This window comes from Terrapene carolina, unplaced genomic scaffold, assembly GCF_002925995.2.
Source record: "Terrapene carolina triunguis isolate 2854851 unplaced genomic scaffold, T_m_triunguis-2.0 Scaffold236, whole genome shotgun sequence".
NCBI classification, from domain to species: Eukaryota; Metazoa; Chordata; order Testudines; family Emydidae; genus Terrapene; species Terrapene triunguis.
In genome coordinates, this window is record NW_020664587.1 from 10,216,327 (window position 1) to 10,243,128 (window position 26,802).

At 45.3% G+C, this 26,802-nt stretch overlaps 1 protein-coding gene across 1 annotated transcript; it reads left to right on the forward strand.

Moving 5' to 3' along the window:
• Nucleotides 1-1,467: 1,467 nt before the first annotated feature.
• Nucleotides 1,468-25,946, forward strand: LOC112109231 (RH-like protein). The gene is made up of 10 exons (XM_024203662.1): nt 1,468-1,667; nt 5,170-5,356; nt 13,858-14,008; nt 14,911-15,058; nt 19,819-19,985; nt 20,341-20,478; nt 20,706-20,836; nt 21,984-22,063; nt 23,910-23,983; nt 24,372-25,946. Exons 1-10 carry the CDS (start codon nt 1,526-1,528, stop codon nt 24,396-24,398), a joined length of 1,245 nt encoding a protein of 414 aa, XP_024059430.1. The 5' UTR covers nt 1,468-1,525; the 3' UTR covers nt 24,399-25,946.
• The last annotated feature ends 856 nt before the right edge of the window (nt 25,947-26,802 follow it).

A 26,802-nucleotide genomic window follows, 5' to 3' on the forward strand; every position in this document is an offset into this window, starting at 1 on the left:
CACCTGGGGGCCACTTTTCCTTGATATATTGCTAAAAGCGAAGGGGGTCCCAGCTAGATGGGAATGCAGGGGTTTTGAGGTGGTCCCACTGTGGAAAAGCAGTTGCAATATGAGAAATATTACTCGGGTTGTAAGCATTTGGGGGCAGCAACCCTCTGTTTGTTCTGTGCCTCGCCCAATGAGATCCTGGTCCATGATGGGCTCCTAGGCACAATGGTAATAAAATAATAATGATCATAACAAAAGGCTGAGAACCACTGTATTAGCCCATCTTTTCCCCAGGATAGGGTTTTATATCTCCTGTGAAGGGAGGGTGCATTTCATCGCTTTCCTAACTGTTTTTTTTAATGGCCTAATTTTTGTAAGGTTTCATTTAAAGCTTTGTATGTGGGAATTTAGCAGTCGAGCCCTGAAGTCCTTCATGTATCTGTCCCCAGAGAGGGGTATTTCATAAACAACATCGGGGGAAGTTTCCCCCACATGGCCCTGCCAACATGCCTTTAAAGACCACTCTCTTCCTCTAGGGACAGAAAGGGAGCTAGGAATCCAAGACCTCTTTTCTACGACTACATCAGGCCCAGTCGTGCAAGGCATTGAGCACTCCTGCCTTGAGGCATATTTAAGCCAATTCGCATCTAGCGCTGGATCCAGGCTGAATCTGAATTTCCAAAAGATCCGTTGTGTTTGGATCTGGGATTTGGACCTAGATCTGAGGTCAGATTCTCAGCTGCACCCAAGGAGCCCTAGGCTACAGCTGTGTGAGGGTGTCGGGGGTAGTTCGGGGCTGGCCTGGTTCCTGGCATAGATTACATAGGCACATGACTGCTCTAAATGATGCTAGCTCTGCCAAAGGCTTCCAGCAGCTGGGGATCACCAGGGTTTAGAGATGCTCCAGCCATGTCCCCCTTTCCATAGCCACGCTCTGTACGGTCCAGGAGAGGAGGATGGCATAAGAGGCGCTATGGTAGCTCTACACCACCAGAGATTCCCATACGCTGGTTAGATCCACCAGCTTTTAAGGAGGCTGTTTGCTGGAATATTGGCACAAAGCAACCCTAACTGACTCACGAACTAGGCTCCTGGATCAGAATACTTCCTTCCTCAATATGGGGAGGGGTTCAGATTCAAGGTGACATCCTGGCTCCATTGAAATCAATGGCAAAACTCCCATGTTCCAGTTCATGCCTGTCTTTAATTATAACCTGGCTAACCAATAAGGCCCACCAGCAGTTGGTGTAGCTGGTGAAGAGGGCTCTGACACGCCAGAATTTTACCATTTAAATATACATACTCTTGCACGTCACAGATCTACTTGACTTAACTGATGTTCGTCGCTGCGGGCTTGCACTCCTGACCGGCCTTAGATAAGGAGCTATTCCTTGCTAACGCCTCTTGGGCTTTCTTATCGCATTGAAGTTTTTATTCCCTCCTCACCCCCCACCTTCTTTTGGTTTGAGGTTGGTGGAACGTTCTTATAGAAGAAAAATATTCATGTGTGTGTTTTTAACACTAGAGCTAACGTACAATGGGTTCTGACTATCCTCCCAGTCTCCGATGTGGTCTGCCAGGGCTCATACTCTCTTTGGAAACTGCCTTTATCCTCATATTTTGGTTTTGCTTTTCAAATGAAAGTGGAAGTACACCAAAAGACCTTGACATCTATCCTGGTAAGTTTGCAAGCCTGTTGTTAAAGGTAGGGTTCAGGGTGCATTTGAGCTTGTTTTGAACAGTGCTGTACATCTGACAAATATTATGGGTACTTCCCTTTAAATACTCGGTTGGCTTGCACCTTCTGCAGTCATTTACACCAGGCCAAAGTGGGTGTCAAATACTACTAAATTGTGTCCTTGTGCTCCCTCACTGGTCTGTATCCACTGTTGTCTCTCATCTTATATGTACATTGTAAGCTCTTTGAGGGGAAAAGACCATCCTGTTCTGTGTTAGTACAGTGCCTAGCACAAAGGGCTCAGGTGCAAGACTGGGGATCTTGGAACTATGATCATACAAAATAATAATAAAAAATCGGGATGGATGAAAGCCTGGGACAAATGAATGCAAAATGTGCACGGCAACAAATAATCAGGCTTAAGGACAGGCTTAAGGGTTACCTAGGGAGGTGGTGGAATCTCCTTCCTTAGAGGTTTTTAAGGTCAGGCTTGACACCCTGGCTGGGATGATTTAGTTGGGGATTGGTCCTGCTTTGAGCAGGGGGTTGGACTAGATGACCTCCTAAGGTCCCTGCCAACCCTGATATTCTATGATTCTATGATTGAAATAGTGTGACAGGTAGTAGGAATGGATTAAAATTAGTGGTGAGTCTGAGCAGTGAAGTTCAGAACTTAGATCCAACCTTCCCCAAGGATCTTGGGCTGTTCTAAGCTGGGTCTTGGTTTCTGCCCCTTACTAGGTGAAACTATTAAATAATGGGCTCCGTATTAGGCCTTATATTTGTTATCAAATGTGTACTGGCAGGCAAAAGTAGCCCTTTTTCTTATTTAATAATACGCTGGGGATTGTCTTATGGTACCAGACTTCGCTTCTATGTTGTAAGCATTGAACCTTTTGTACACAATCCTGCATCTGAGAAATGTGTTTTTATACATTGACTGAAGATATATATTAGCAATTATGATAAAACATATATAGCGTGTAACCTGTCTAAAGTGGTGTACAAATATTAACCCATTAATCCTCATGACTTCCTTGTAAGGTAGATAGGTAAGTCTTACTACTCCCATTTTACAGATGCGGGAAAACTGAAGTGCAGAAAGGGGATGTGACTTGCCCATGGTCATGCACTGAGTTGGGTTCATTTAATATTTTGTATGTGAGTTGCTCAAAAGCCAGAAACTTGCATCCCTCCCTATACATTTGCTTTAATCCTTGCTATGAAGTGTAGAAACCTGCACATCGACATAAGAATATACCTATTAGCACATATCTGGGGCTACCAGGCCTAGGGATACAGAGATTTATACACCGGAGATCTCCTTCCACTTCTCCAGTGGTTCCAGCCTCAGTGTTCATTCTCTTCTCTAGCCGTCCTACACATGGCCCATGCCCTTCACCAAACTACCACCTTCTGCTCATTCACAGTCCTTATGACTCACTTCTTCCCTGGTGTTCACAATAAGCGAGTCAATAATCATTAATAATTATTCGTTAAAAAAACATACACTTTCAATTCACTGCCCAGAAGATGCACATGCCATGTGATCTTACTGCTGTTAGCTGTGACGCTCTGAGTACCTTTCCCAGGCCTGAAGAAGACCTCTCTGTCATTTGAAAGCTCGTCTCTTTCCTCAACAGAAGTTGGTCCAATAAGATATTACTTCACCCACCTTGTCTCTCTAATATCCTGGGGCCAACACAGCCACAACACTCTTGTAACCCTAGTCCTTTTTCCCCTCCATGTTTGCTTCTCTCATTCACTGCGTCCCATCTAAAATCACATTGTAAGTTCTTCAGAGTAGGCACCATGTCTTTCTGGTGAAGTGCCTAGAAGGTTTTTGGATGCTGTAAAATTATGGCACAGAAAGAGCAATCTAAGGCCCAGGGGCGGCTATATGTTCTTTGCCGCCCCAGGCACGGAAGTCCGGCTGCCTTCGGCGGCATTTCTGCGGGAGGGCCGCCGGTCACGCGGATTCGATGGCGGCTCTGCGGGTGATGTGCCGGTCCCGCGCCTTCGGCGTATCCGCCGCCGAATTACCGCCGAAGCCGTGGGACCAGCAGACCTTCTGGCGCCCTCACGGCGACCGGCTTGCCGCCCCAGGCACGCGCTTGCTGCGCTGGTGCCTGGAGCCGCCGCTGCTAAGGCCTGATGCAGCAAACATTTATGTGTCTGAGTAATTCAATTTATTGGCTTTGATGAAACTACTCATTTGTGTACGTGTCTGCAGAATCAAGGGTTTCAGATCTTTTTGTTTCAGAGCGGTAGCCGTGTTAGTCTGTATCAGCAAAAACAACGAGGAGTCCTTGGGGCACCTTAGAGACTGACAAATCTTTTTTGTGAGGACCTTTCACCGGAATATTACAAATTCTATGGCATAACATGTTTGGCCCCTTTTAGTAGTCACTTTGAATTTGTACATCAAAAAACAGGCTTGAGATGTTTCAGGGAAGACGAAGGGGGCTGGGTGTGTGTGGTTGGTGTGTGTATGTGTAAGGTGGGGTTTAAAATCAACAAGAAGCAGACACACTGCCTGTGCCTTGATAAGGGGACTCTGTTCCAAAGAAACATTTCTTAGCAGACAGAGTTGCAGTAGAGAGAAATTTTGCTTAGCTGACTATTATCTCAGATACAGCACTCCTCCAGTAATGGTGAAAATAGGGCAATCGGCCCACTTTGAAAAGGAGAGTGTCATTGTTTTCAAAATGAAGCAAGACAAGACTCTCTGCAGATCTCAGCCCAAATTGGTTCTCAGTTACTTCTGTGCCAATCCTGCTGATTTGGTTTTGTGTAACGGAGAACAGAATGTGGTCCTTTGTTTTTACTGACTGACTGCAAGGGATCATTTGAAAGCAATTACCAGTGCTCTCATAAACATATTACTGCCTCTGTCTTTCATTGTGCTTATAAACATCTTCACATTTTTGTAACACTTAGTTTGCAATCTAAATAGACAAGACAGAGAGAAGATGGGAGGGGAAACAGAGGCACAGAGTGGGGAAGTGGAAGCCTAAGGTCACACAGCAGGTCAAAGACAGTCAGGAGTAAAACCCAGAACTCCCGAGTCCCAGTCCAGTGCCTCATTGTCTAGACCGTACTACCGCCCAGCCTCCGTTCCCAGCTCTTCTGATCTTGGGCAAGGCACTAAACCTTCTTGTGCCTCACGTCCTCATTTGAAAAATTAGGATAAGACCTCCCTCACAGAGGGTGGGGGGCAGTATGGATTAATATATAAAAGGATTTGCCCCCTGATAAATAGTGCTCTTGAAATGCACTGTTATTATTTTATATCTCCTTTCCTGTCCCAACTTGATGGTCTCTCCTCCATCCTTCAGTCCAGCACGATCTTGCACCACCCTCCTTTTCCACCAGAATGTAGGCGGATAACTCTGAGACAGTTATTAATTGTCAGCAGGTTTATTGACCACTGCTGTGGTGTTAACCTGGAGTCTGGTCTGCATTGATAACTTGACTGATTTATCGGTTTCTCTGCCATGCAGCATTTCAAGATGTCAACGTCCTGGTGATTTTTGGATTTGGCTTCCTCCTGGCCTTCATGAAAAGATATGGATTTAGCAGCACTGGATTCAACCTGCTAATTGCCGCACTTGGAGTTCAGTGGGCTATGCTCGTGGAAGGATTTTTGTTTTGTTCCTCAGCAGGAAAAGTGCAAATCAGCCTGCACAGGTAATTCATACATCCTAGAATGGATCATTTACTCTTAATGTAGCATCTCTGAGTGCTGTGGCTAAGGTAATTTTTCCTGGTATATTTACCCAGCGGCACCGTCACGACTTTTTGTTATTTCATGGTTGGCTTTTTAATTTTAACTGCATTTTGCCATCTGTTGATCTAGTTACCTTTCTTCTATGGCCCCATTACCATAGTATCTGAGTGCCTCAGAGTCTTTACCCTCACAACACCCCTGTGAGGTAGAGAGGTGTGGCTTTATCCCCATTTTATGATGGGGAACTGAAGCACAGAGTGAGTGTATCAAATCATAGACTATCAGGGTTGGAAGGGACCTCAGGAGGTCATCTAGTTCAACCCCCTGCTCAAAGCAGGGCCAGTCCCCAGACAGATTTTTGCCCCAGATCCCTAAATGGCTCCCTCAAGGATTGAACTCACAACCCTGGGTTTAGCAGGCCAATGCTCAAACCACCGAGCTATCCCTCTCCACTGGTCCATCTGGCCTGTTATCCTACTTCCTGTCCTACCCATAAGCCATCACACAGCTTGTCCATATACTCCATTGTCTTACCTCTAGCAGTGGCCAATACCATCATACTGCACATTGTACATTCAAGGGAAATATTCCTCCCAGTTCCTTGAGGAGCTCAGTTTATATCATGAGACATGGCGTTTGCTAACTGTATATCATTGTTTTAACCTGTAGCTACATATGTTGTTAATGGTCATAGAATTCATGACCTCTGCTCTTTTCTTAATGGATATCCTCTACCTTTTCCTCCCCCTCCCCCAAACAAAACAAAATCCTGCATCCATTAGCTAGTTATTGAGCATTGATTGAATTATGGAATACTACTGCTGTTTATAGTATATGGCAGGGGTGGCCAACCTGTGACTCTGGAGCCACATGCGGCTCTTCAGAAGTTAATATGTGGCTCCTTGTATAGGCACCGGCTCCAGGGCTGGAGCTACAGGTGCCAACTTTCCAATGTGCCGGAGGGCCCACCTGCTCAACCCCTGGCGCTGCCACAGGCCCTGCCCCCACTCCACCCCTTACCACGCCCTCCCCTGAGCCTGCAGTACCCTCGCTTCTCCCCCTCCCCCCCCAGTGCCTCCAGCATGCCACGAAACAGCAGATCAGGAGGTGCGGGGAGGGGCTGATCAGTGGGACTGCTGGTGGGCGGGAGGCGCTGGGAATGGGGGGGGGGAAGCTGATGGTGGGGGCTGCTGACGTATTACTGTGGCTTTTTACCAATGTACGATGCCAAATTCTGGCTCCTTCTCAGGCTGGCCACCCCTGGTATATGGCAAAGGCATTTACAGTTCCAACATCTCATCTACTGTTAAGTGTAAGAAGACTCCATTGGCAAACACAACACGTGGCCAGGATACAAGCAAAATGTCAGATACTAACTGGTACTGATTGGGTAGTATAACTATGGAACTACAGGTAGCTCCCTCTCTTCCTCTTTCCCAGACAGGAAAGGAATGGTTTTGTGCCTGAGTCACCCAATTGGGAGTCAGGAGATTTGTGGTTCATCCCCATTTCTGCCCCAACCATGCTGTGTGATCCCGAGCAAATCATTTAACCCCCCCCGTGCCTCAGTTTCCCCATCTATACCCAACTCAGTTGGGAGGCTTAATTCATGAATGTTTGTAAAATGCTTTGAGATCTTAGGATGGAATGTGCTGTAGAAGAGGCAAGCATAAATATATTCCTTCTGCTGCTGCAGCCAAATTCATTGAGTGTTGTTAGGACATCAGAGGTAAATCACCACCTCCATTCTGCTTTTTAAATGCCTTTAAGTGTTCTTGTCCTAGATTCATTTCTTGTTATATCCTTTACGGCCTTAATGATTTTGTTACGTGTATCTAAAAATGTGAAGGCACTGGGAGCAGCACAACAAACTGCCGAGACCTTTCCTAACTGTTCTCATTTGCTCAATGCCTTCGTCTTGATTTTTGGCTTTGCTGAATTAATTACAGCCCCGTCATTAGATATGTAGCCATTACTACTGTGTGGCAGTACAGCAAGAGTTTCTGACAGGCGCTAACTAAAGTGGGATTTTGCGGGCTATGACCTGTTGGAAGATCTTGCAGGAAGTTGGCCAAAAGGTGTCATCACAAGACTCATGCTGATGGCTCAGGGGATTGGTTCACAAGATAAAGAATCCTGAAGTGCTAGGCTGGTGGGGAATTTTTCAAAAATTGGGGGGGGGGGTTGGGTGAAAAATGCAGATTTGTCAAAAACAAAGCTGTTCGCAAAACAGGGCTAAGTTGGATGAATTTTCTGACTTAAAAAAGGTTGGGGAATTTTTTTCCTAAATCATCAAAATTTAAAAATTCTCGTTTTTTTGCACTGAAATGACTTTTTTCATTTAGAAATTCAAGCTCATTTGACTGAAAAAAAGAAGAAAAGGTTCAAATGGAAACAAAATGTTTCAAAATGATCACAACAAAATGTTCTGATTGACCTGAAATGGGGCGGAGGTGGGAGAAGGGGGGTTTTCAGTTCATGAATATCTTGAGATTTTGACCTTGCCCCAGTTTGAGACTGGACATTTTTTTTTTTTGAACTATTGAAAATATTTGCAGGATGAGAAAACCGTTTCCCACCCAGCTCTACTGCTGGTCCAGCTCTGGCCTAGGTCTGTAGCGACTGAAGTTGTTATCATGTGACGGTCATTTTGGGGTCCCCATGTGAAATGAGACTGGTAGTTTGAGAGGAGTCTACATTCACAAAAGTCATCCTCACAAATGACAACTTTAATGGCAGACCCAGAAGAGAGACCAAGGCCACAGAGACTGAATTCCCCGTAACCCCTCCAGGTGACCTCTTCTGGTCAGGGTTAAGACACGTTGGCAGGGCGATGTGAAAGCAACTGGATTGCTAGACAGTCTGGTCTGCGCAGCTCCCAGGCCAGTACCTTTCAGAAGCACTATGTTTCCTTAAATAAAAATCATCTCCTGCCCCAGCTGTGCGTGCTGCACACACAAGAAAATAGTCTGCAACTACAGAGCAATATGCTCGTAGATGATTTTCCCATCAGAAGTAAGACAAAATCTTTACCTTTGCAGGGACAATTTTTAGGATTTTCAGCACGTTCTTTCTCATGGCAAGAGGCAGGAGAAGCAGCTAATTGAAATTCCAGAATATTGGGCCTGGTCTACACTAGGCTTTTATGTCGACTTTAGCGCCGTTATATCGAATTAACCCTGCACCCGTCCACACCAGGAAGCCATTTAGTTCGACATAAAGCTCTCTTTAAATCGATTTCTGTAATCCTCCCCAACGAGAGGATTAGCGCTAAATTCGACATGGCCATATCGAATTAGGCTAGGTGTGGATGGAAATCGACGGTAATAGCTCCGGGAGCTATCCCACAGTGCACCACTCTGTTGACGCTCTGGACAGCAGTCCGAGCTCGGATGCTCTGACCAGCCACACCCCCGGGAAAATTTGAATTCATTTTCATTTTCCTGTCTGGGCAGTTTGAATCTCAGTTCCTCTTTGGACATCGAGGGGAGCTCAGCAGCAGTGGCAACTATGCAGAGCTCTCCAGCAGAGATGGCCGTGCAATCTAATAGAAAGAGGGCCCCAGCATGGACTGATCGGGAAGTCTTGGATCTCATCGCAGTGTGGGGCGATGAGTCCGTGCTTTCAGAGCTGCGCTCCAAAAGAAGGAATGCTAAGATCTACGAGAAGATCTCCAAAGCCATGGCAGAGAGAGGCTACAGCCGGGATGCAACGCAGTGCCGCGTGAAAATCAAGGAGCTGAGACAAGGCTACCAAAAAACAAAAGAGGCTAACGGACGCTCCGGATCCCAGCCCCACACATCCCGTTTCTACGAGGCACTGCATTCCATCCTGGGAGCGGCCGCCACCACTACCCCACCCCTGACCGTGGACTCCGAGGATGGGATCATGTCCGCGGCCGGTTCCTCGTCGGACATGACAGCGGACGGGGAAGATGAAGAAGGAGATGAGGAGGACGAGGCAGTCGACAGCGCTGGCACCGCTGATTTCCCCGACAGCCAGGAGCTCTTCATCACCCTTACCGAGATCCCGTACCAACCGTCCCCATCCCTTACCCCGGACACAGAATCAGGGGAAGGATCAAGCAGTAAGTGCTGTAAACATGTAAACATTTATTTAAAACAGAACGGTAATATTTATACTATTAACAATGTACATTTATAAAAGTTCTGTAAACTAGTAAAAAAATAATCAGGTACAAAACAGGAATATTTACAAAGGTAACAAATGGGTTTTCATGATTTCTCTGTCTTGGGCTCTTCTCAATTTAGTCCCAAGTGTTTTAAAAAATTTTCACAATGTCCGTTACTCCATGATTCCCAGGCCCAAGACGCTCCACTCCATAGTCCCAGTGCACCTACGCGAAAATCCGGTCAATGTGGCCGGGGATCGACGAGAAATCCTCGTAGGAGAACTCCTCGTAGGTCTCGTGGAGGTAGAGCTCAAGCCTGTTGATCAGGTTCCGGGGTAGGGCGATCTTAGTGGGCCCTCCGTGGTAGCAGACATGCCCCCTCCACGCCACAATCAAGTACTCCGGGATCATGGCCCGACATAGCATGGCGGCATACGGCCCCGGTTTCTGCATGCTTTCCCGCAGCATGCGTTCTCTCTGGGTGTCCGGGATCCTCAGGAGGGTGATGTCGCTCATGACGCCCTGCTTTGAATTAGGGAGGGGAATGTTAGTATTGGGACTGCTTGACAGCCACGCGGTGGAGGGAGAGGGGCAGCATACAGGGATCTTTCCCTGGGACAGCCGCGAGGGGGTGGGACAGGGGCAGAGTTGATGCTGTCCTGATTGCTGGCAGCAGAGACTGGCATTGCTTTCAATGTGAAAGGAGGCCAGTGCTACTGCTGGAGTTTTAAGCAGCCACAAGTCTGCGGCTTACCATTATTGCCCGCTCCAGAAGTTCAGGTCTCCAGCCACAGTTCTCTGAACAGTCCAAGACCTCCGCAAGTCCACAGGCACTGAAGGCGACGGCCGAAAATTCGACCTTGTCCTGAGTGCGCATGTGAGAGGTGCAGTGCATGGTCTTGTTAACAGAGAAAGACTAGGTTCTTTGTATACAATTTCATTTATCTGTCTCAGGAATTCACTCCCTTTTCACAATTCACACAGACACATCTGCGACTGTCTCCCAACCCAGCCTCTCAGCACACTCCCAGAGGCTAGCGCAGATTAGGCGGAGGAAGAAGAAGACGCGTGAAGACATGTTCTCAGAACTAATGGACTGCTCCCGAGCCCAGGCAGCCCAGCAGACACAGTGGAGGGAGAACTTGTCACAAATGCACCGAGCAGTCATGGAACGGGAGGAGAGGTGGCGTCAGGAGGACCAACAGGCTACTGAAAAGCTGCTTGGACTAATGAGGGAGCAAACGGACACGCTCCGGCGCCTTGTGGATGTTCTGCAAGACCGGAGGCAGGAGGACAGAGCCCCGCTGCAGTCTATCTGTAACCGCCCTCACCCGCCACCAAGTCCCACACCACCCTCACCCAAACTCCAAAGAAGGAGGGGCGGCAAGGGCCGTTAAAACTTTCAGTCAACCCCTGCAGATTGCTCTAGCACTAGAAGGCTGACATTCCCCAAAATTTCATAAGTCCTTTCCCACCCACCTCACAGAAGCCCCCGTCCAAGTTTCACACCCCACGTTTCATGTCTGGTTCGCAATAAAATGTTTGTTTCTGTCCATTACTGTTTCAGTCAGGTTCTTTTGAGGGAGAGTCTGTCTGGAGGGGGGGAAGGGGCTTGGTAATTGGGCAGGACAGTGACCTTTAGCAGGGTACAGAGGCGGTGTCAGGTCCAGCATCAGGACACATACACAGTGCAGTCACTGGTTACCCTGGTCAGTCTGGGAGGTGTTTTTCATGTTCTCCATTGAAATAACCAGTCCACCAGTGCGGAGCCTGTCATTCCGGGAGTTTAGAAGCATCATTTGCATCAGAACACTGAACCCGCCCCCCGCCACAGTCTGCGTCCCCGGTTTAAAATATTCCCGCGAAAACAGCAATACAGACAACGCTGTTCATTAACAAAATCGAAATGATTTTATTTTTTGGGAAGGGGAAGGGGGTGAAGGGGGTATGTAACTGGAGAGGATAGTCAAAATGAACTGGGTAAAGAAACGGGGGCAGGTTCAGCTTCTCTGTCCACAAACTGAAAAGTCACTGGTTGCCCTGCTCACTCAGGAACCTAGCTTTCAAAGCCTCCCGGATGCACAGGGCGTCCCGCTGGGATCTTCTAATGGCCCGGCTGTCTGGCTGGACGTAATCAGCAGCCAGGCTATTTGCCTCTAGCTCCCACCCCGCCATAAAGGTCTCCCCCTTGCTCTCACATAGATTGTGGAGCACACAGCAAGCTGCAATAACGATGGGGATATTGGTTTCACTGAGATCACAGCGAGTGAGTAAGCTTCTCCATCTCCCTTTGAGACGGCCAAAAGCACACTCCACCACCATTCTGCACTTGCTGAGACGGTAGTTGAACAGTTCTTTTTCTGTGTCCAGGGCGCCAGTATAGGGCTTCATGAGCCAGGGCATTAGCGGGTAGGCTGGGTCCCCGAGGATGACTGTAGGCATCTCCACATCCCCAAGAGTTATTTTGTGGTCTGGGAAGTAAATACCTTCCTGCAGCCGTCTAAACAGACCAGAGTTCCTGAACACACGAGCGTCATGAACCTTGCCCGGCCATCCGACGTAGATGTTTGTAAACCGTCCCCGATGGTCCACCAGTGCTTGCAGCACCATTGAAAAGTAGCCCTTTCTATTGATGTACTGGCTGGCCTGGTGGTCCGGTCCCAGGATAGGGATGTGAGTCCCATCGATAGCCCCTCCGCAGTTTGGAAATCCCATCGCGGCAAAGCCATCTATGATGACCTGCGCGTTTCCCAGGGTCACTACCTTTGGGAGCAGTACCTTCACGATTGCCTTGGCTACTTGCATGACAACAACCCCCACGGTAGATTTGCCCACACCAAAGTGGTTCGCGACTGACCGGTAGCTGTCCGGCGTTGCAAGCTTCCAGAGGGCTATGGCCACTCGCTTCTGGACAGTGAGGGCTGCTCGCATGCGGGTGTCCTTGCGCTTCAGGGCAGGGGACAGCAACTCACAAAGTTCGAGGAAAGTCCCCTTCCGCATGCGAAAGTTTCGCAGCCACTGGGATTCATCCCAGACCTGAAGCACTATACGGTCCCACCAGTCCGTGCTTGTTTCCCGGGCCCAGAATCGCCGTTCAACAAAATCCACATGCCCCATTGCCACCGTGATGTCCTGGGCGCTGGGGCTCGTGGTTTCTGACAGCTCTGTGCCACTCTCCGACTTCAGGCTCTCACGGCGGTGCCGTAGCCTCCTCGCCCGATTTCTCTGCATCTGCCTCAGGGAAAGGTGTATGATAAGCTGCGAGGTGTTGAGAACGGCCACAAGTGCAGCGATGGTCGCAGCGTGATCCATGATCGCAGTGCTGTGGCGTCCGCGCTGTCACTGACCAGAAAAGTGCGCGAACTGATTTCCCGCCGGCGCTTTCATGGAGGGAGGGAGGGCGTTAGTGACGGACGGATGACGACAAATTTTTTTTACCCAGAAGGCATTGGCGGCTCGACCCAGAATTCCGATGGGCAGCGGGGACTGCGGGAACTGTGGGATAGCTGCCCACAGTGCACCGCTTCCAATATCGACGCTCGCCCCGTTAGTGTGGACTCACAAAGTCGAATTACTGTCCTTAGTGTGTCCTTAGTGTGGACACACACGTTCGACTTTGCAATATCGATTCCACATATTCGATTTAAGTAAAATCGAATTACCCTCGTAGTGTAGACATACCCTTGTAAAGGTCAAGAACAGCCCAGAACACATCTATAAATTACAGTGTGTCTGAGTCATTAACATCCCTTATTTCCTTGATAGAAACTGCAAGGAGGACAAAATGGTGGACAGCCTTTTAGGAAGTGGGGAAAGGGAAAGAAATCATTCTGTGTGAGGACTGTAGGGACCTCAGAATGCCATGTGCAGAGAGACCGGTGTGATCTAGTGGTTGGGGCACAGGTTGGGGAGCCAGAAATTCCAGAGCTCCAATCCTAGCTCTGACATTAGCTCCCTTTGTGGCTTTCAACAAGCCACTAAGGCCACATTTTCCAAAAGTGACTTCTGATGTAGGGTGTCTCAGTTCAGCTTGAGGCACCTTGGGGTTGGCGGTCAGTCGTGCTGAGCTTCTGTTGACTTCAGTCGGAGTGATGTGTGCTTAGTACTTTTGAAAATTGGGCCCAGAGTATCTCATGTTGACACCCCAAATGGGAGGCCACTTTTGAAAATGCTGCCCTTCAATCTCTGTGTCTTGGTTTACCCAGCTGTAAAATGGGGATCTACCTCGCAAGCGTGAGAATTCCATAATGAATGTCTGGCACAGTGCTGCCTACTAATGACTCTTTTGGTTCAATTAGTTTTACAATTAACTTTCTCCTTTTTTAAAAGCGTATTAAAGGCCAGTATAAGCGTAGCTGCTGTTTTAATCTCAGCTGGAGCTCTTCTGGGCAAGGCTAACCCTATTCAGTTGATTTGGATGGCAATGGTGGAGGTGGCAGCTTTCAGTACGAGCAGATGGATCAATGTAAAATTCCTGAAGGTAGGTAACCACATTATCATATGCGCGGGAAAAGGCTTTGGGGGGTTTAAACAAACCTTTGTTTTCCTTTGGAAACATTCCCCTTTGCTGGTCTGATATTGATGCTAGACTGATAGTCAGATCTAGGCTGGTTTGCTCTGGGCCTGATCCTGCAGTTTATTGCATGCATGCAGCTGCCACTGAAATGAATGGGAGTTTTGCATGTGGAAGGGCTACGTGGCTGGGGATTCTACTTGTGTCTCACTCTGTTTACAGCACCTTCTCTCTGGCCTTCTGCACCTCACCTCTTCTCCTCTCTATCCCAGCCAACACGCTCCTGCTTTCTTTCCTGCTGCTCTGATCACATCTTCTTCCAGTCTCTTCAGTGGCTTCTTTCCTTTTGCATTAAGTTAAAGCTCCTTCAAGGCTCTGCCCCAACTTCCACGTGGCCCGTCTTACTCCCACTTCAGGTTCCTGCCTAGCCCTCCCTTTGGTTCCTTCACCCATCAAATAAATAATAGTAATCATAATAATGAATTGTCCCCTTTGCTCCCTCATTCATGCTGCCCACCATGCTTGGAGCAGCCTTCCACACCCCATCCACCAATCCCTTCTTCCTTCTAACCATCTGCTTCTGGGAAGCATTTTTCCAGCCTGAGGGTATCTACACATCTCCTTGCACTAGAACTGGTACCAGTGTATTTTATTTGTCTGAATTAGACTGCAGGTTCCTTGGAGCAGGGATCATGTCTTTTTCTGAGCTGCAAAAAGTACTGTGTGTACTGAGTTCTCTTGAACATTATATATGAGAGGGTGCCTATGAAGGACACTATATAAGTAACTGAGCTACAAGTCTCTGTATGCATCAAGGGGACCCAATGACATCTTGATACCCAGGAATGGAATATCTTTGTTGTCTGCAGGTTGAGGAACACACAAGCTTGATGCACGTTCACATATTTGGAACCTACTTTGGCTTGGCAGTCTCCTGGTGGCTGTACCATTCTTCACTGAGTGAAAGGGTTGAAAAGGAAAAGTCTAATCTGATATCTGATTTGTTTTCAATGCTGGGTAAGACATTTACTTGAATGTCTCAGTCTGTGGTGGCCAGTGGGACGAATGACTTTGGGGATTGGGAATGGGGCATAGAATCTTTTACTGCAAAGTTGAAAGTTCGAATACAGCCCAGTGACCAAAAGTTGTTACCATCAGATGGTAATGAGTTGGTGAGTCTCAGCTCCGTTCTTAGGCTGATGGGCCCCATCATGTAAACCACCACTGCAGTGGCACTGAGTGGGTCCCTTCTTGGCAGATGCAGCAGAAAGCCAAGGCAGGCAAACTGTTCTCTCACCACTACAGGTGGCCGTTTTGCACTGATTTAACCATATTGGCAGGGGCAGTGTCATTATTAATATTTGTATTGCCGCAGGGCCCAGAGGCCCCAAGCAGGATCAAGGCCGCATTGTCCTAGGTACTGTATAAACACTTACAAAGACTAGAATCAAAAGAGAAGAAGCAGATAAAGGGTGGAGGGAAAAGATACATCACACACGCAAAATGCTCAGGGTAAGGAGCATTTTCTTCTTCTTTTTTTAAAGAAATGATATTTGTTTCCATATTATTTTGATTTATATTACAAAGCTGGTCCTGCCATGATCTGTGCTGTGCCCTTGTCTCCACGGAGAATGTAAGTTCCCAGGTCTGTCAATTTGGCACCTTGTGCCAGCACTAAATTAATTTAATATTTAAAAGAAACAACATTGAAATAGAGGTATTGATTTCTGTGGCTAAAATCAAATGAATACTTATCGAACCTATCACTGTGACATATGAGCGCCTGAGTCCTTTATTAGGAGCTATGTTCTGCCCGAATGGAGTGAATGATCTATGCCGAATGTCTCCTCTGATCCCAGGAGATGGCATTGGTTATAGCGCTCGCTACTTTTGGCTGTACACCCCAAGATCTGCTGTCAGTGGGAGGGGCTGATTCTGGGTGTTTGCTGGAACCTCACCAGGGCTCATTGGCACATGTCTAATGAAACCTGGCAGCCTTCACCCAATGTAAAAAAGGAAAAATTAAATGCTCATCTTGTTGAGTCCCCAGAGCTCTTGCTCTGCTGTATAATTCAAAGCAATTGGTATTTTAATCTAACTCATCAAGACACTGTTAAGTCTTCATTATAATTTTAGTGCCAGCTCGCTACCCCCCAAGTGCTCGCTATCTAAAGTAATTATGTCTTCATGAATAATTCCTGAAAGCAACTCAGAGGTAGTGCAGACGCTCACAAATGAACGACCAAACAAGCAATTTCATAATGTGTCCAAGGCTACCCAATGCCTGGGTCCCCCCAGAAATTCAGGGCTGAATTATGAACACTTACAACTCATAAGAATAGCCTCATTGCAGTTACTGGGATTACTCTTGCAAGTAACTACTTTGCCAGTGGGAATAAGGGATTCACAATCTGGATCCTTCTTTCCAGCCCCACTCCTGCCATAGACCATGAATTGCCATAGTGGGAAATACCTCTAGTCCTGTGTCTTGTCTATGACAGTGACCTGTGCTAGATCCGTCTAAGGAAGATGTAAAACCTCCTATTGTGCAACATTGCGCCGTGCTGGAAAAGGATGTTTGTTTCTTCCTGAGCCCCAGCTGGTGGTTAATTTATACCCTGAAGCATGAAGACTGATAATCTTTATCCTTGACAGTGTATCTGCAGATATGATTCTTATATGAATGAAATTCAACCCTCCATAAGACCTGTACACCACCTAAGTTTCACATAAGCTTTCAAAATAGAGCTTAAGTGGGACATAAACATTGTAGGTTGTGTGCTGCACAAGAGTGAATGTCACATACACACATGTGATTTGCTTCTGTAATAATACAGTACTTTGGTTAATATTTCTACTGTGTTTTGAAAACATAATCTCCTGCAGTTGTGAGTTCCATAGGTAAATGATATGGGTATTGCCACCTAGGGTGGCATGGGGAGAATGGAGGGGGCAGCCTTGATGGCGTAAGATCCCTCTAAACATTTACGTTATTTACTGTTGCCTGGAGAACAGAAAAGTGGGAAGGGGGAAAGATACAAATGGGAGGAGAGGGAGGAAATGGGAAAAGGGATAAATAATTGGGACGGAGGAACTTGGGGCCTTTTGGACACAGACTATCCAATAGCAACCTTGAGCAAGACTCTAGTTATTTCATGGGCATAAGGGTGACTGTTGCCTAGTCTCTGCTGACTTCACTTCAGAGATAATCTTGCCAGTCTTTTGCATACAGGCTGTAGCAGATTATAAGTGCCCCAGCACCTGTCGTCTCTGAGAAATCGAGTACTGGGATGTGAGATAAAGTAACGCATCCACTTGACTCCAAATGTTAGTTACCAGTGGGTGATTGACGGCATCCCAAATGTGTTTTTAGGGATGTGCTCAAAGCACAGACTGTAACAAACTGCAACCATCATCTGCCTTGCCGCTTGTACAAGGGGAAGGTTCCAGGGCTCAAGATTAAGGGCAAAAAGTCATCCTGCAACTGACAGCCCTGCTAAAGAAAATGAAAGAAACATGTCCTGACTCTACAGAATAGACTAGACCAGGAGGTCTCCGTAGGGATGAACTCTGTGATAAGTGCAGCTTATGTCAGTTTCCCAAGGGATATGCCAAATGGAAATTATACTGCGCTTATGGAAAAGAAGCAGCTTGGAACATGATCTGCCCAGATAATATCACTTTGTTGGGAAGCCTGTTAGTTTTTCAGAGCATATCAAGGTCACTGTGCCTGAAATCCTCTGTGTGCGCCATGGGATCATCCTTTCAGTCATTCAACAGGCAGGAGGGCCTAAAGTGAGCAGCAAAAGCATCTAGGGACTTTAAAGAGCCTCAACCCTGGAGACCCAAGCTCATGCAAAGGTGACTGCTGTCAGTGTTGCTGGGAGCATAGACTAACCAGCGTGTTTTTATAGGGACATACCGCACCCTGGAAACCTGCGTGTTTTAGTTATTGATTTTAATGAGAGCGCTTGAAGTTTTGCTATGAGGTGAATAGCATGTGGAATTAACTCTATATAATTCAAGCACACAGTAGAACATTAATTATCGAGTCTGCCTCAGAGTCCCCTCGGCAGTAGAGGTGGGGGAAGAGAAGATAAATCATAGCTTATCTTTAATACAGCCTATATCCCTAAATAGTCCAGCATAGATACAAAACTCCTGGGAGCAAAACTGTGCCCTGAAATGTTCAATATATAAACTAGTGTGAATGCACCTGCTGCCCTCTACTGGATGGATTCAGATCTGTATGTGTATGAGAGAGAGAGAGGTTATGTTGTCCTCTGGTGGCTGGCCCACAGAGGGTAAGAGCCTTATTTGCTGGTGACTGGGGCCTGTTATTTACTCCTGGGAGAATTCTGCACCAGAATTTAAAAATTCTGCACACAATATTTTAAAGTTCTGCAAAATTCAGTATATTTTGTCAAAATAACACAATATAATCATGCTCCTGCTGAGAGCCGCAGCTGCCCGGGGCTGACGGTGGGAGGCCCAGTTGCCCGTGCCAGGCGTGGGCTGGAATGCTGGGGGAAATCACAAATTCTGCAGGGAAAAAAATAAAATTCTGTGGGAAACATTAATTCTGCACAAATTCTGCACTGCGCACCAGCACAGAATTCCCGCAGGAGTAGTTTATTGGAGCAGAAGGACCCAATGTTTAGCCTCACTATTTACTGAAAAGTCTGTGGCCATGGTATTTTTCCAGGTCCACACTGTTTAACAGGAATGCTATTTGCTCTACTAGAGCCACTTACTAGAATGGTGGATATTCAAAAAAATAAGTCTCAAGTCTTTTATATAAAACAAAACAGAAACCCCATTTCTCCACCAAGCGGACAAAGCAAGACAACAGAAGTGCAAGCTTCTTTGTGCTAGCCTAGAAGAACCACCACCACTGGGGGGAGAGGGGAGTTCAGGCTCCATGGTTCTGGTAGTTCTCTGCATCTCTGCTGAACCTGTCAGGAAGGGAGCCAGCTAGTATCAGTTGTGCTGGTGTTCTGATACCCCTACATGAAAGACATTCTGAACATAGCCATGTTCTTTATTTTGGTCAGTACCACATCAGCTGTGTGACCAGCATGCGGTACAACAGTAAGAGGACTTGGGAGGTTTTGGCCAAGGACATCAGTGCAAATCCCTGCTGTTTCAGCAAAGGCCCTGGACCCTTTTGGGCCTCATGTTCAGAGGTGCTGAATGCTCCCATTGACTTCACTGTAGTTGTGGTTACTGTGTACTTCAGAAACCAGGCCCCTAATGCCCATGCAAAACAGACAGGGTGTTGGTTTTAAAGGTCTCATCTGAAAGGACCACGCACAGTAAATTGCCTGCTGCACAAACATACTTCTTCCAGATGAAAGGCAGAATCATTCCCATTGATATTTGAATCTGTGTTTCCAGGGAGCACAGGTATTGCAAAGCTGATGCTTAAGGACCATGAAAGATGATGAGCATCTCCTGCATTGAGGGCCCTCAGCTCTTCTCAGGAGGCTCTTGGCTCTTTGAAAGATCAGGCCCTTCCCAGCTAAGTCACCCTTCTGGGTGCATGTTTATTCCATGGTTACTGTTGAGATGTGCAATGCAGGACTGCTGGGGAGGCTCCAACTGTAGTGACGGTTGGGGGGCTGTCAGAATGATGGAGTCCCATCAGCTGGTTCCCAATGTGGGTATTGCAGTGGATGCACTCTGTGGGATTTAGAACCCGCCAGCAGAAACAGCATGGGATGGACCCACTGGGTTTGGGAGCATTCTAATGAGGACTGCGTCTCTTTGTCTGCAAGGCACTCTCTTTCTGTGGATGTTCTGGCCAAGCTTCAACTCTGTGCTAATCGTGGATCTGATGGAAAAGCGGAACGCGATCTGCAACACGTACTATGCCATCGCTGTGAGTGCTGTGGCTGCTTTTGCACTGTCATCCTTGAGCAGCAGGAATGGAAAAATCAGGATGGTAAGAGGAGAGCAAAGGTCGCTTTGCTGAGAGACCTAGATTTTTGTTAATCTCTTTAGCAATACATTGAAAGTAAAACGGCTAATAAGCTAAAACAACACTAGCTCCTCAACAGGTTGATGATCTCTTGTCCCCGAGCAAATAGTATTGAAGATGTTAACTGGGTATCGTGCTGCAAGGGTGAAATTCACCCCCTATGCAGAGGGCCAGTTATACTCCAATTAGATCCCACTTAAGCCCTCAAAGTAGGTTTTAAGTAGTGCATAGATGTTGTGTTGCAGCAGGGTGAATTTAATCCAGTGGGTGCCATATCATTGTGTGTGTGTGAATTGACTTTGGTGATGTTAATCCACAGATCCACATCCACCATGCAGCACTAGCAGGAGGGGTTGCTCTTGGTTTCTCAGCTCCCATTATTCCACATCCTTGGATTGCCATGATTCTGGGTCTGCTTGCCAGCATGATCGCAGTACTGGGATCTCACTGTTTACAGGTAATGTCCGAAACCCCAAATCCTGTCACGCACATTTGTGTGAGGTTTTACACACTAAGAAATAGCACATGTAGAGAGTTTATAGCCAGGACTCCTGGGTTCTGTTGCCTAGTATGTGGGACTGAGAGCGAGGAGACCTGCATTCTATTTTGGGATGTGTGGCTGAAGAACTTTTCTGCTCAGTAAATACGTTCATCTCTGTATTTCTAAAACGTTTCCCTCCCCAGACATATTTGAACTCGGTGCTCAAGATTCATGACACCTGTGGCATCCATTACACTTTTGGGTTGCCTGGATTGCTTGGAGCGATAGTCAATGTCATTCTCTTCATAATAATCAAGTGGGCCAGTTTATCAAGGTAGGTTGATCCTTTTTAGTAAGTATCATGTTCAGCTAATCATTAATGTATTGTGCTAGAACTCAGTTTTAGAACACACATGCGGTATGCAGATAGCTCTGCATGGCCACTGTAGATTAACCCCCTTAATAACAATCAAGGACCAGATCCCAAAGCCCATTAAAGTCAATGGAAAGGCTCTCGTTGACTTCGGTGGGCTTTGGCTCAGGCCCTCAACAATTAATTTTTAGTGCTGGATTGCTAAGTGGGTGATGTAGACTGCATTGGGGGCGCGGAAATGAGAGCAGAGATTAAGTGGAAGTGAGACTGAACTGGGATCTGAAGGTGAGCCATGAACAGCTTTGAATTGATGATAAAGACAGGAAGCCATTGAAGAGGTCTGAGGGTTCAGGTGATGTGAATCCTTCCAAATGGCGACTTTTGATTGACACTGCATATGTCAGGGAATCTTGCATATTAAAACTGGCAGTAAAAGGCAAAATATTTTTTTAAAGAGGTAATACATATATGTGGTTGCTCAGCACCTCTCAGGATCAGGCTCTGACTGCTGTGTAGTAGACCCACATCAGAGGAGAGGGTGCCAATTCAGGGGTAAAACTAGACAGGACAGCGTGCTGGAGAACGTACTTGGTGGACCACTTTGCACTAGTAGGGGGAGTGAGGGAAGGACTAAATGTCCCAGTAGCTCTTTTAGATCTGATCCACAATTGATCCAGTCAGACAGACCTTTATTCCTTCAGAGTCCACTGACTTCATTAGGACGCTGTGTGGGTAGATCAGATTACAGGATGGGGCTGTACATGGTCAAATTCTGCCCTCTAATGTACGCACTCAACTTCTATTCAAGTTGCTGGGCTTTGCAAGCCTGTAGCAGGCAAAATTTGGCCTTAGGTTTCTGTATTAGTCTTTGGTCCGGTAGGGTGTGTTGAACCTTTCAAATGAAACTGTACAATAATTTAATGATTAAAAATAAGTTTGAATTATGTGATTCTTCAGTTAGCGAAAAGTTGCCATGATGCATATATTCAAGCAGACACATGCGTAACCTTAATGTGTAACTCGGAGTCTGTAAGTGGCAAAAATTCTAGGAATATTTTTCACTACAGTCCTTTGCTTTGTCTGAAAGTTTTTTGTTTTTCATTTTCAGCCTGGGTTATCTAGCCTTGATTGAAGTTGGCTCTTTCATGTTGACGACTGCTATAGGTTTGGGAACAGGTTTCATTACAGGTCAGTATGGGAAAGCTCTTTGCAATAGCTTCGTTCTGATCTTTTTAAGAGTAGGTGGTATGCGATTATATTACATCAGCTGTCACAGCAGTGTTCACTGGCTTATTGCATCTCTTGGCACCTAGATACTGTGGTGACTGATGTACTAAAAATATACATGTAGGTAGATGACTTGCTACTGTAGAAAAAGCTGTAGGAAATACTGAGTGATGAGGCTTCTTTCAGTTGCAGCAGAAAGGGGTATGTTCAGTAGGGCCAAAACAATAGCATCATTCCTATGCTTGCCAAGGTTATTTTTAACTGATGCTTCACCAGCAGCCTCCAGGTTTCAGATAGGAGAAGGGCTAGGATGGACATCTTTATATGCGGAATATTGCCTTAGTGACAGTAAAAATATATGGAGACTGTTTTCCACTCACTGAGTAAGATGCTGGTTTACAGCAGCTGAGGATAGCTCCCCTGAAGGCAATAGTAGATTTTTACACCAGTTGAGGATCTAGTCATCTGGTTCTAGATCTTGGATCATCTCTCTCTCTGGTGGGATTATGGCAGTTGCAATATTTTCTACAGCTATTTGCTCCTGCTTCAGTTCAGTGAAAGAAACTGCATATTGGAACCTCTGTTCCAATACCGTTCTCTAAAATGAGTGTTTCAGACTATAATTAATACGTAACTCCTGTGCATGCTCAAATGTAATTACGAGGTTGGGCTAATCAAGCAGACTTTTAAGTATCTACTTCATCTCACTGAAAGACATGGGGAAAAAAATAATAAACAAACATTCTGTGTTGATCCAATCATTTAATGAGCTGGGTGTTTACATCTGAAATCTCAAGTTAACAGTGCTCATAAGCCTGTTTGCTTAATGTGCCTGGGTAGCTTTTCATATGAAAAGTTAATGATCATTTAGTTTATCCTGAAAATCTGGCACGCTGTTCACTTGGCTTTAATACATAAGTGTTAATTTTTAATAATTAAGGCCTCACTTCTGCAGGCAGAATCTTTTGCCCCCATGGAGGCCGCCTGAAATTCAAAGGGGCTCTGTATTTGTAGGGTCGGCCCAGACTAATCAGCTTGCAGGATCGGGACCTAAGACATTTTTTACATGCTTTGCTTTGGATCTCATGCATTCACTGTTTGAAGATGACTGAAGGCTGGGGAAGGGTCCAGGTAATCCTACAGAGAGAAAATAATAGCTGGCTTTTCTGGAAACATGGTTTTCTCCCCAAATTATGTCAATCTTAAAGTATCTGCTGGCTAAACCACAATGCTGCATGATGGATTTAGAATCAAATATATTGCTTGCGAGGAACATTGTCTCACCTCCATGTGCTAAAGAGCGAAAAATATTCTGGGGAACATTTTACAATAATTTGCACAGGATTAGGAAATCTTTCTAGATTGTTTGGAATTGTGTATCAAATTATTCTGAACCAGGTATGTCCTGTATAGAGATGCACACGAACCCCACATTCAAATCCAGACCTGAATATCTCCAAAGTTTGTGGGTTGGTTTCCAACCCAAGGTTTTGGTTAGGCCCATTATATGTATTAGAGACAGCAGCAAGGCTGGAGGACAATCCAGATAATTCTATTTTGCCAATATATTTTAGTCTATTAATTAGCAACATAAAGGGGTGCAAAAGTGTTTAAAAATAAGACAAGTGGTATTATCTTTATCTGACATTCACCCCTGCAGAAAAATTTCCACACAGGAAAGATTTGTGGGGGCATGGTTGTGATTCTGATTTCATATTTAGCTCTGCATTATATTGTGATATGTGGCTAATAAATATAATAGTTACAAACAGCCCCTCCCACCCACATGTATCATTTTTAAACACAGGTTTCATTTTAACTTTCAAACTATGGAAGACACTGCCTGAATCAAAGTACTTTGATGACCAAGCTTTTTGGGAGGTAAGTTTTCAATTTAAAGTTTTGTGTGTGTGTGTGTGTGTGTGTACACAGCCCATGCCACCATGAAGCTCCGATCTTGGTATGGATTTCTAGCTGCTAAAACAATACAAAGCATAACCATATTTCATGATAGATTTTGAATGTCCTGGTCTAAATAGATTAACTATTTTGAGACTGGACGGTAAATCAATCCCTATTCAGGACAGCACCTGAACATATGACCAACTTTAAGCATGTGATTAAATGCTGTCCGGAATAAAAATGCTTTCCTGAATCTGGGTCCTAAAGGAGAACCGGCTAGAATATGGTTTCACATTGTTTTATATAGCTTTTTTTTTTTTTTTTTGGCGTAAGATGTTCTGTTACAGAAATATTTCTGCATTCACAGTTTCCCCATTTGGCTTATGGATTTTGAACAGAGGGACTGGACCAAAATTACAGAAGATTAGACCAAGATAAGGAAAACATTTCCTATTCTCTGCTATAGAAAATTAATTGGCATGGGGGGGAAGAAAAGGTTAAATATCACTCCTGAATTTCAAAATGAAGAAACATTATTGCATTAGGCTGCTTTCAATTCTTATTAAACGATACAGTATGTAAAGTCACAGGTAAAATAGTTCATTCAGCTTTTCTGCCTTGATAAAGTCTTGCCTTCAACATTTTCTTTGGTAAATTACATACAATGGATCCATCCAGCTTTGATAGCTTATCCTTTTAAGATGCTTCCCGATTTTAATGAAGGGAGATATTTGTAACTCCTATTTTGAAAGTCAAAAAATAATCATGAACATTAAGGGCTTGATTCTGCAGGTGCTGAGCATGCTGGTTCTGATCCAGCAAAACACTTCAGCATGCGCGTATTTTTAAGCACAAGTAATCCCACTGAGGTTCATGTTCAGGAGATGCTTGAGTGCTTTGCTGGATTGGGGCCAGTGTGCTCAGCACCTTGCAGAATCAAAACCTAAATTAGTTGATTAGTTAAAGAAAATCTGTAGCTGCTTTGGTTTAGGCCAGCTGCTCTGAAAATTCAAATGGTAAGAAACTGAAGTGTGAAGTGGAATTGAAAATAAAAGGCTTGACCCTGCAACTCTAACTCATGTGAGCAGTACCCCTGAAGTCAATGGCATTACTTGTGCAGGGTTGCAGCAGCTGACCCAGAGTACTCAATCCTGAGAAGTGGGGAGTGCCTGGGAGTTCTAAGTACTCAGCTCTTCAAAGGGTCAGGTCCACTGTGGATATTTGAGCAGCACTCTTTACTGTACTGAAGTGACTAAGTGCCTCTTGTTCACGTTAGTAGTCCCATTGACCTGAATGGGGCTAATTATGTGAGTAAGGGGCTTGAAGCATAGTGCCCAAAATGTGTAACGCAGACAGTATTGGCCACAGGCTTAATTGATTATAAACCAGTTTCTAAATGGCTTTATCCTGGTTTAATGTTATTTAAATCTTACTATTTAAATAATGTTTTACCTTTAAACACTTGTTTAAGGAAACAATGTAAAAAACCTGGTGCTGTGGGAGTGAATATTAATGAACAAACTTTATTTTGTATTTTAAAGGGCCACAGTCAATATGAAAAAAATCAGTTGGTCTGAAAATGTTGTATATACAATAATTAAAAGTAATGCTTAATAGTATTGCCATCTGATGGCATTTAAAGCCCTAGTTCTGCATAGACTTCAGTAGGTCACCACAAGGGCCTGCCTGCATGGAACTCAGGATCAGGGTCTTAGTATATAGTTAGCCCTAATGCTGTAATGGACTCTGTGCAAGCAGATTCCTGTACCCACATGGAGCTCCTTGTAGGATTGAAGCCTTAGTCACTGATTTCTAGATCCTCAGAAGGTGTTTAGGCATGTGCCCACCCTGGATTTCAATGAGTGAGGCAACTAGATACCTTTTAAGCATCTGGGTAGAGTTTCTCCTTCATTTCAGAATGTTTGTCTCACTCACAGCTTTTCAATTGCCTACGTTAATAAAGAAATTGCAAGTATCGGTTGTCTTTAATCAGAGTACACTTGCTTGAAAATAAAGCAAACTGGCAATAATCTGCCATAACAGATGATATTCTTTGATACAAGAAGAAACTTATACTGTCCTTGATCCATTAGTTCTAAAGGGAAATGGAGTGTTACTTTTCTCATTACTCCATTGGCAGTATCAAAAGAGTTTCTGGTAGAGGAAGTGCTATTGTTCTATATTTCTGAGTCACGAGATGATCGCTGACCTGCTTATTTCTAGAGCCCGGCACGCCTACAGAAATTTGGCTCTGGATCTGAGCTGCAATCTGCAAAGATAGTAAACAATACAGCCACATCTGCATCTCTGCATGTAGATAGCTGTGGATATTTGCATGGCTCTAATTCCATCAAATGTTCACAGAACTCCCATTAAAACAGATAGGAGCTGAATCTATGCAATTACTTGAGTCCATGAAGCTGAGTATGGGACCAGAACATAGAGCATGTATAGAATATAACCAATATAGTTGCCTCATCTCAGTGTTACCTAGCAGTTATACTTATTTCCCTCCTAATAAGTGTCCAAGATTCCAGTTTAAGCGCAATCTGTTTTTAATTTTCCAGCAGTGGGTTGAATCTGGTGCAGTCAGTATTAATTTTTTGTAAAGTGACACTTTTTAAAATGTTACTTCACATCTTACACTAACCCAAATTTTCAGATGTTTTTCCCCATTGCTCAACCAGTAGTCCTAACCTTAAATACTGAAGGGAAAAGGGCTGCTCGTATATCTGCATGCGTTATTACTTGAGCCATGAATAGTTATGGAATAAAAGTTCTACATGTGGTCCACCATT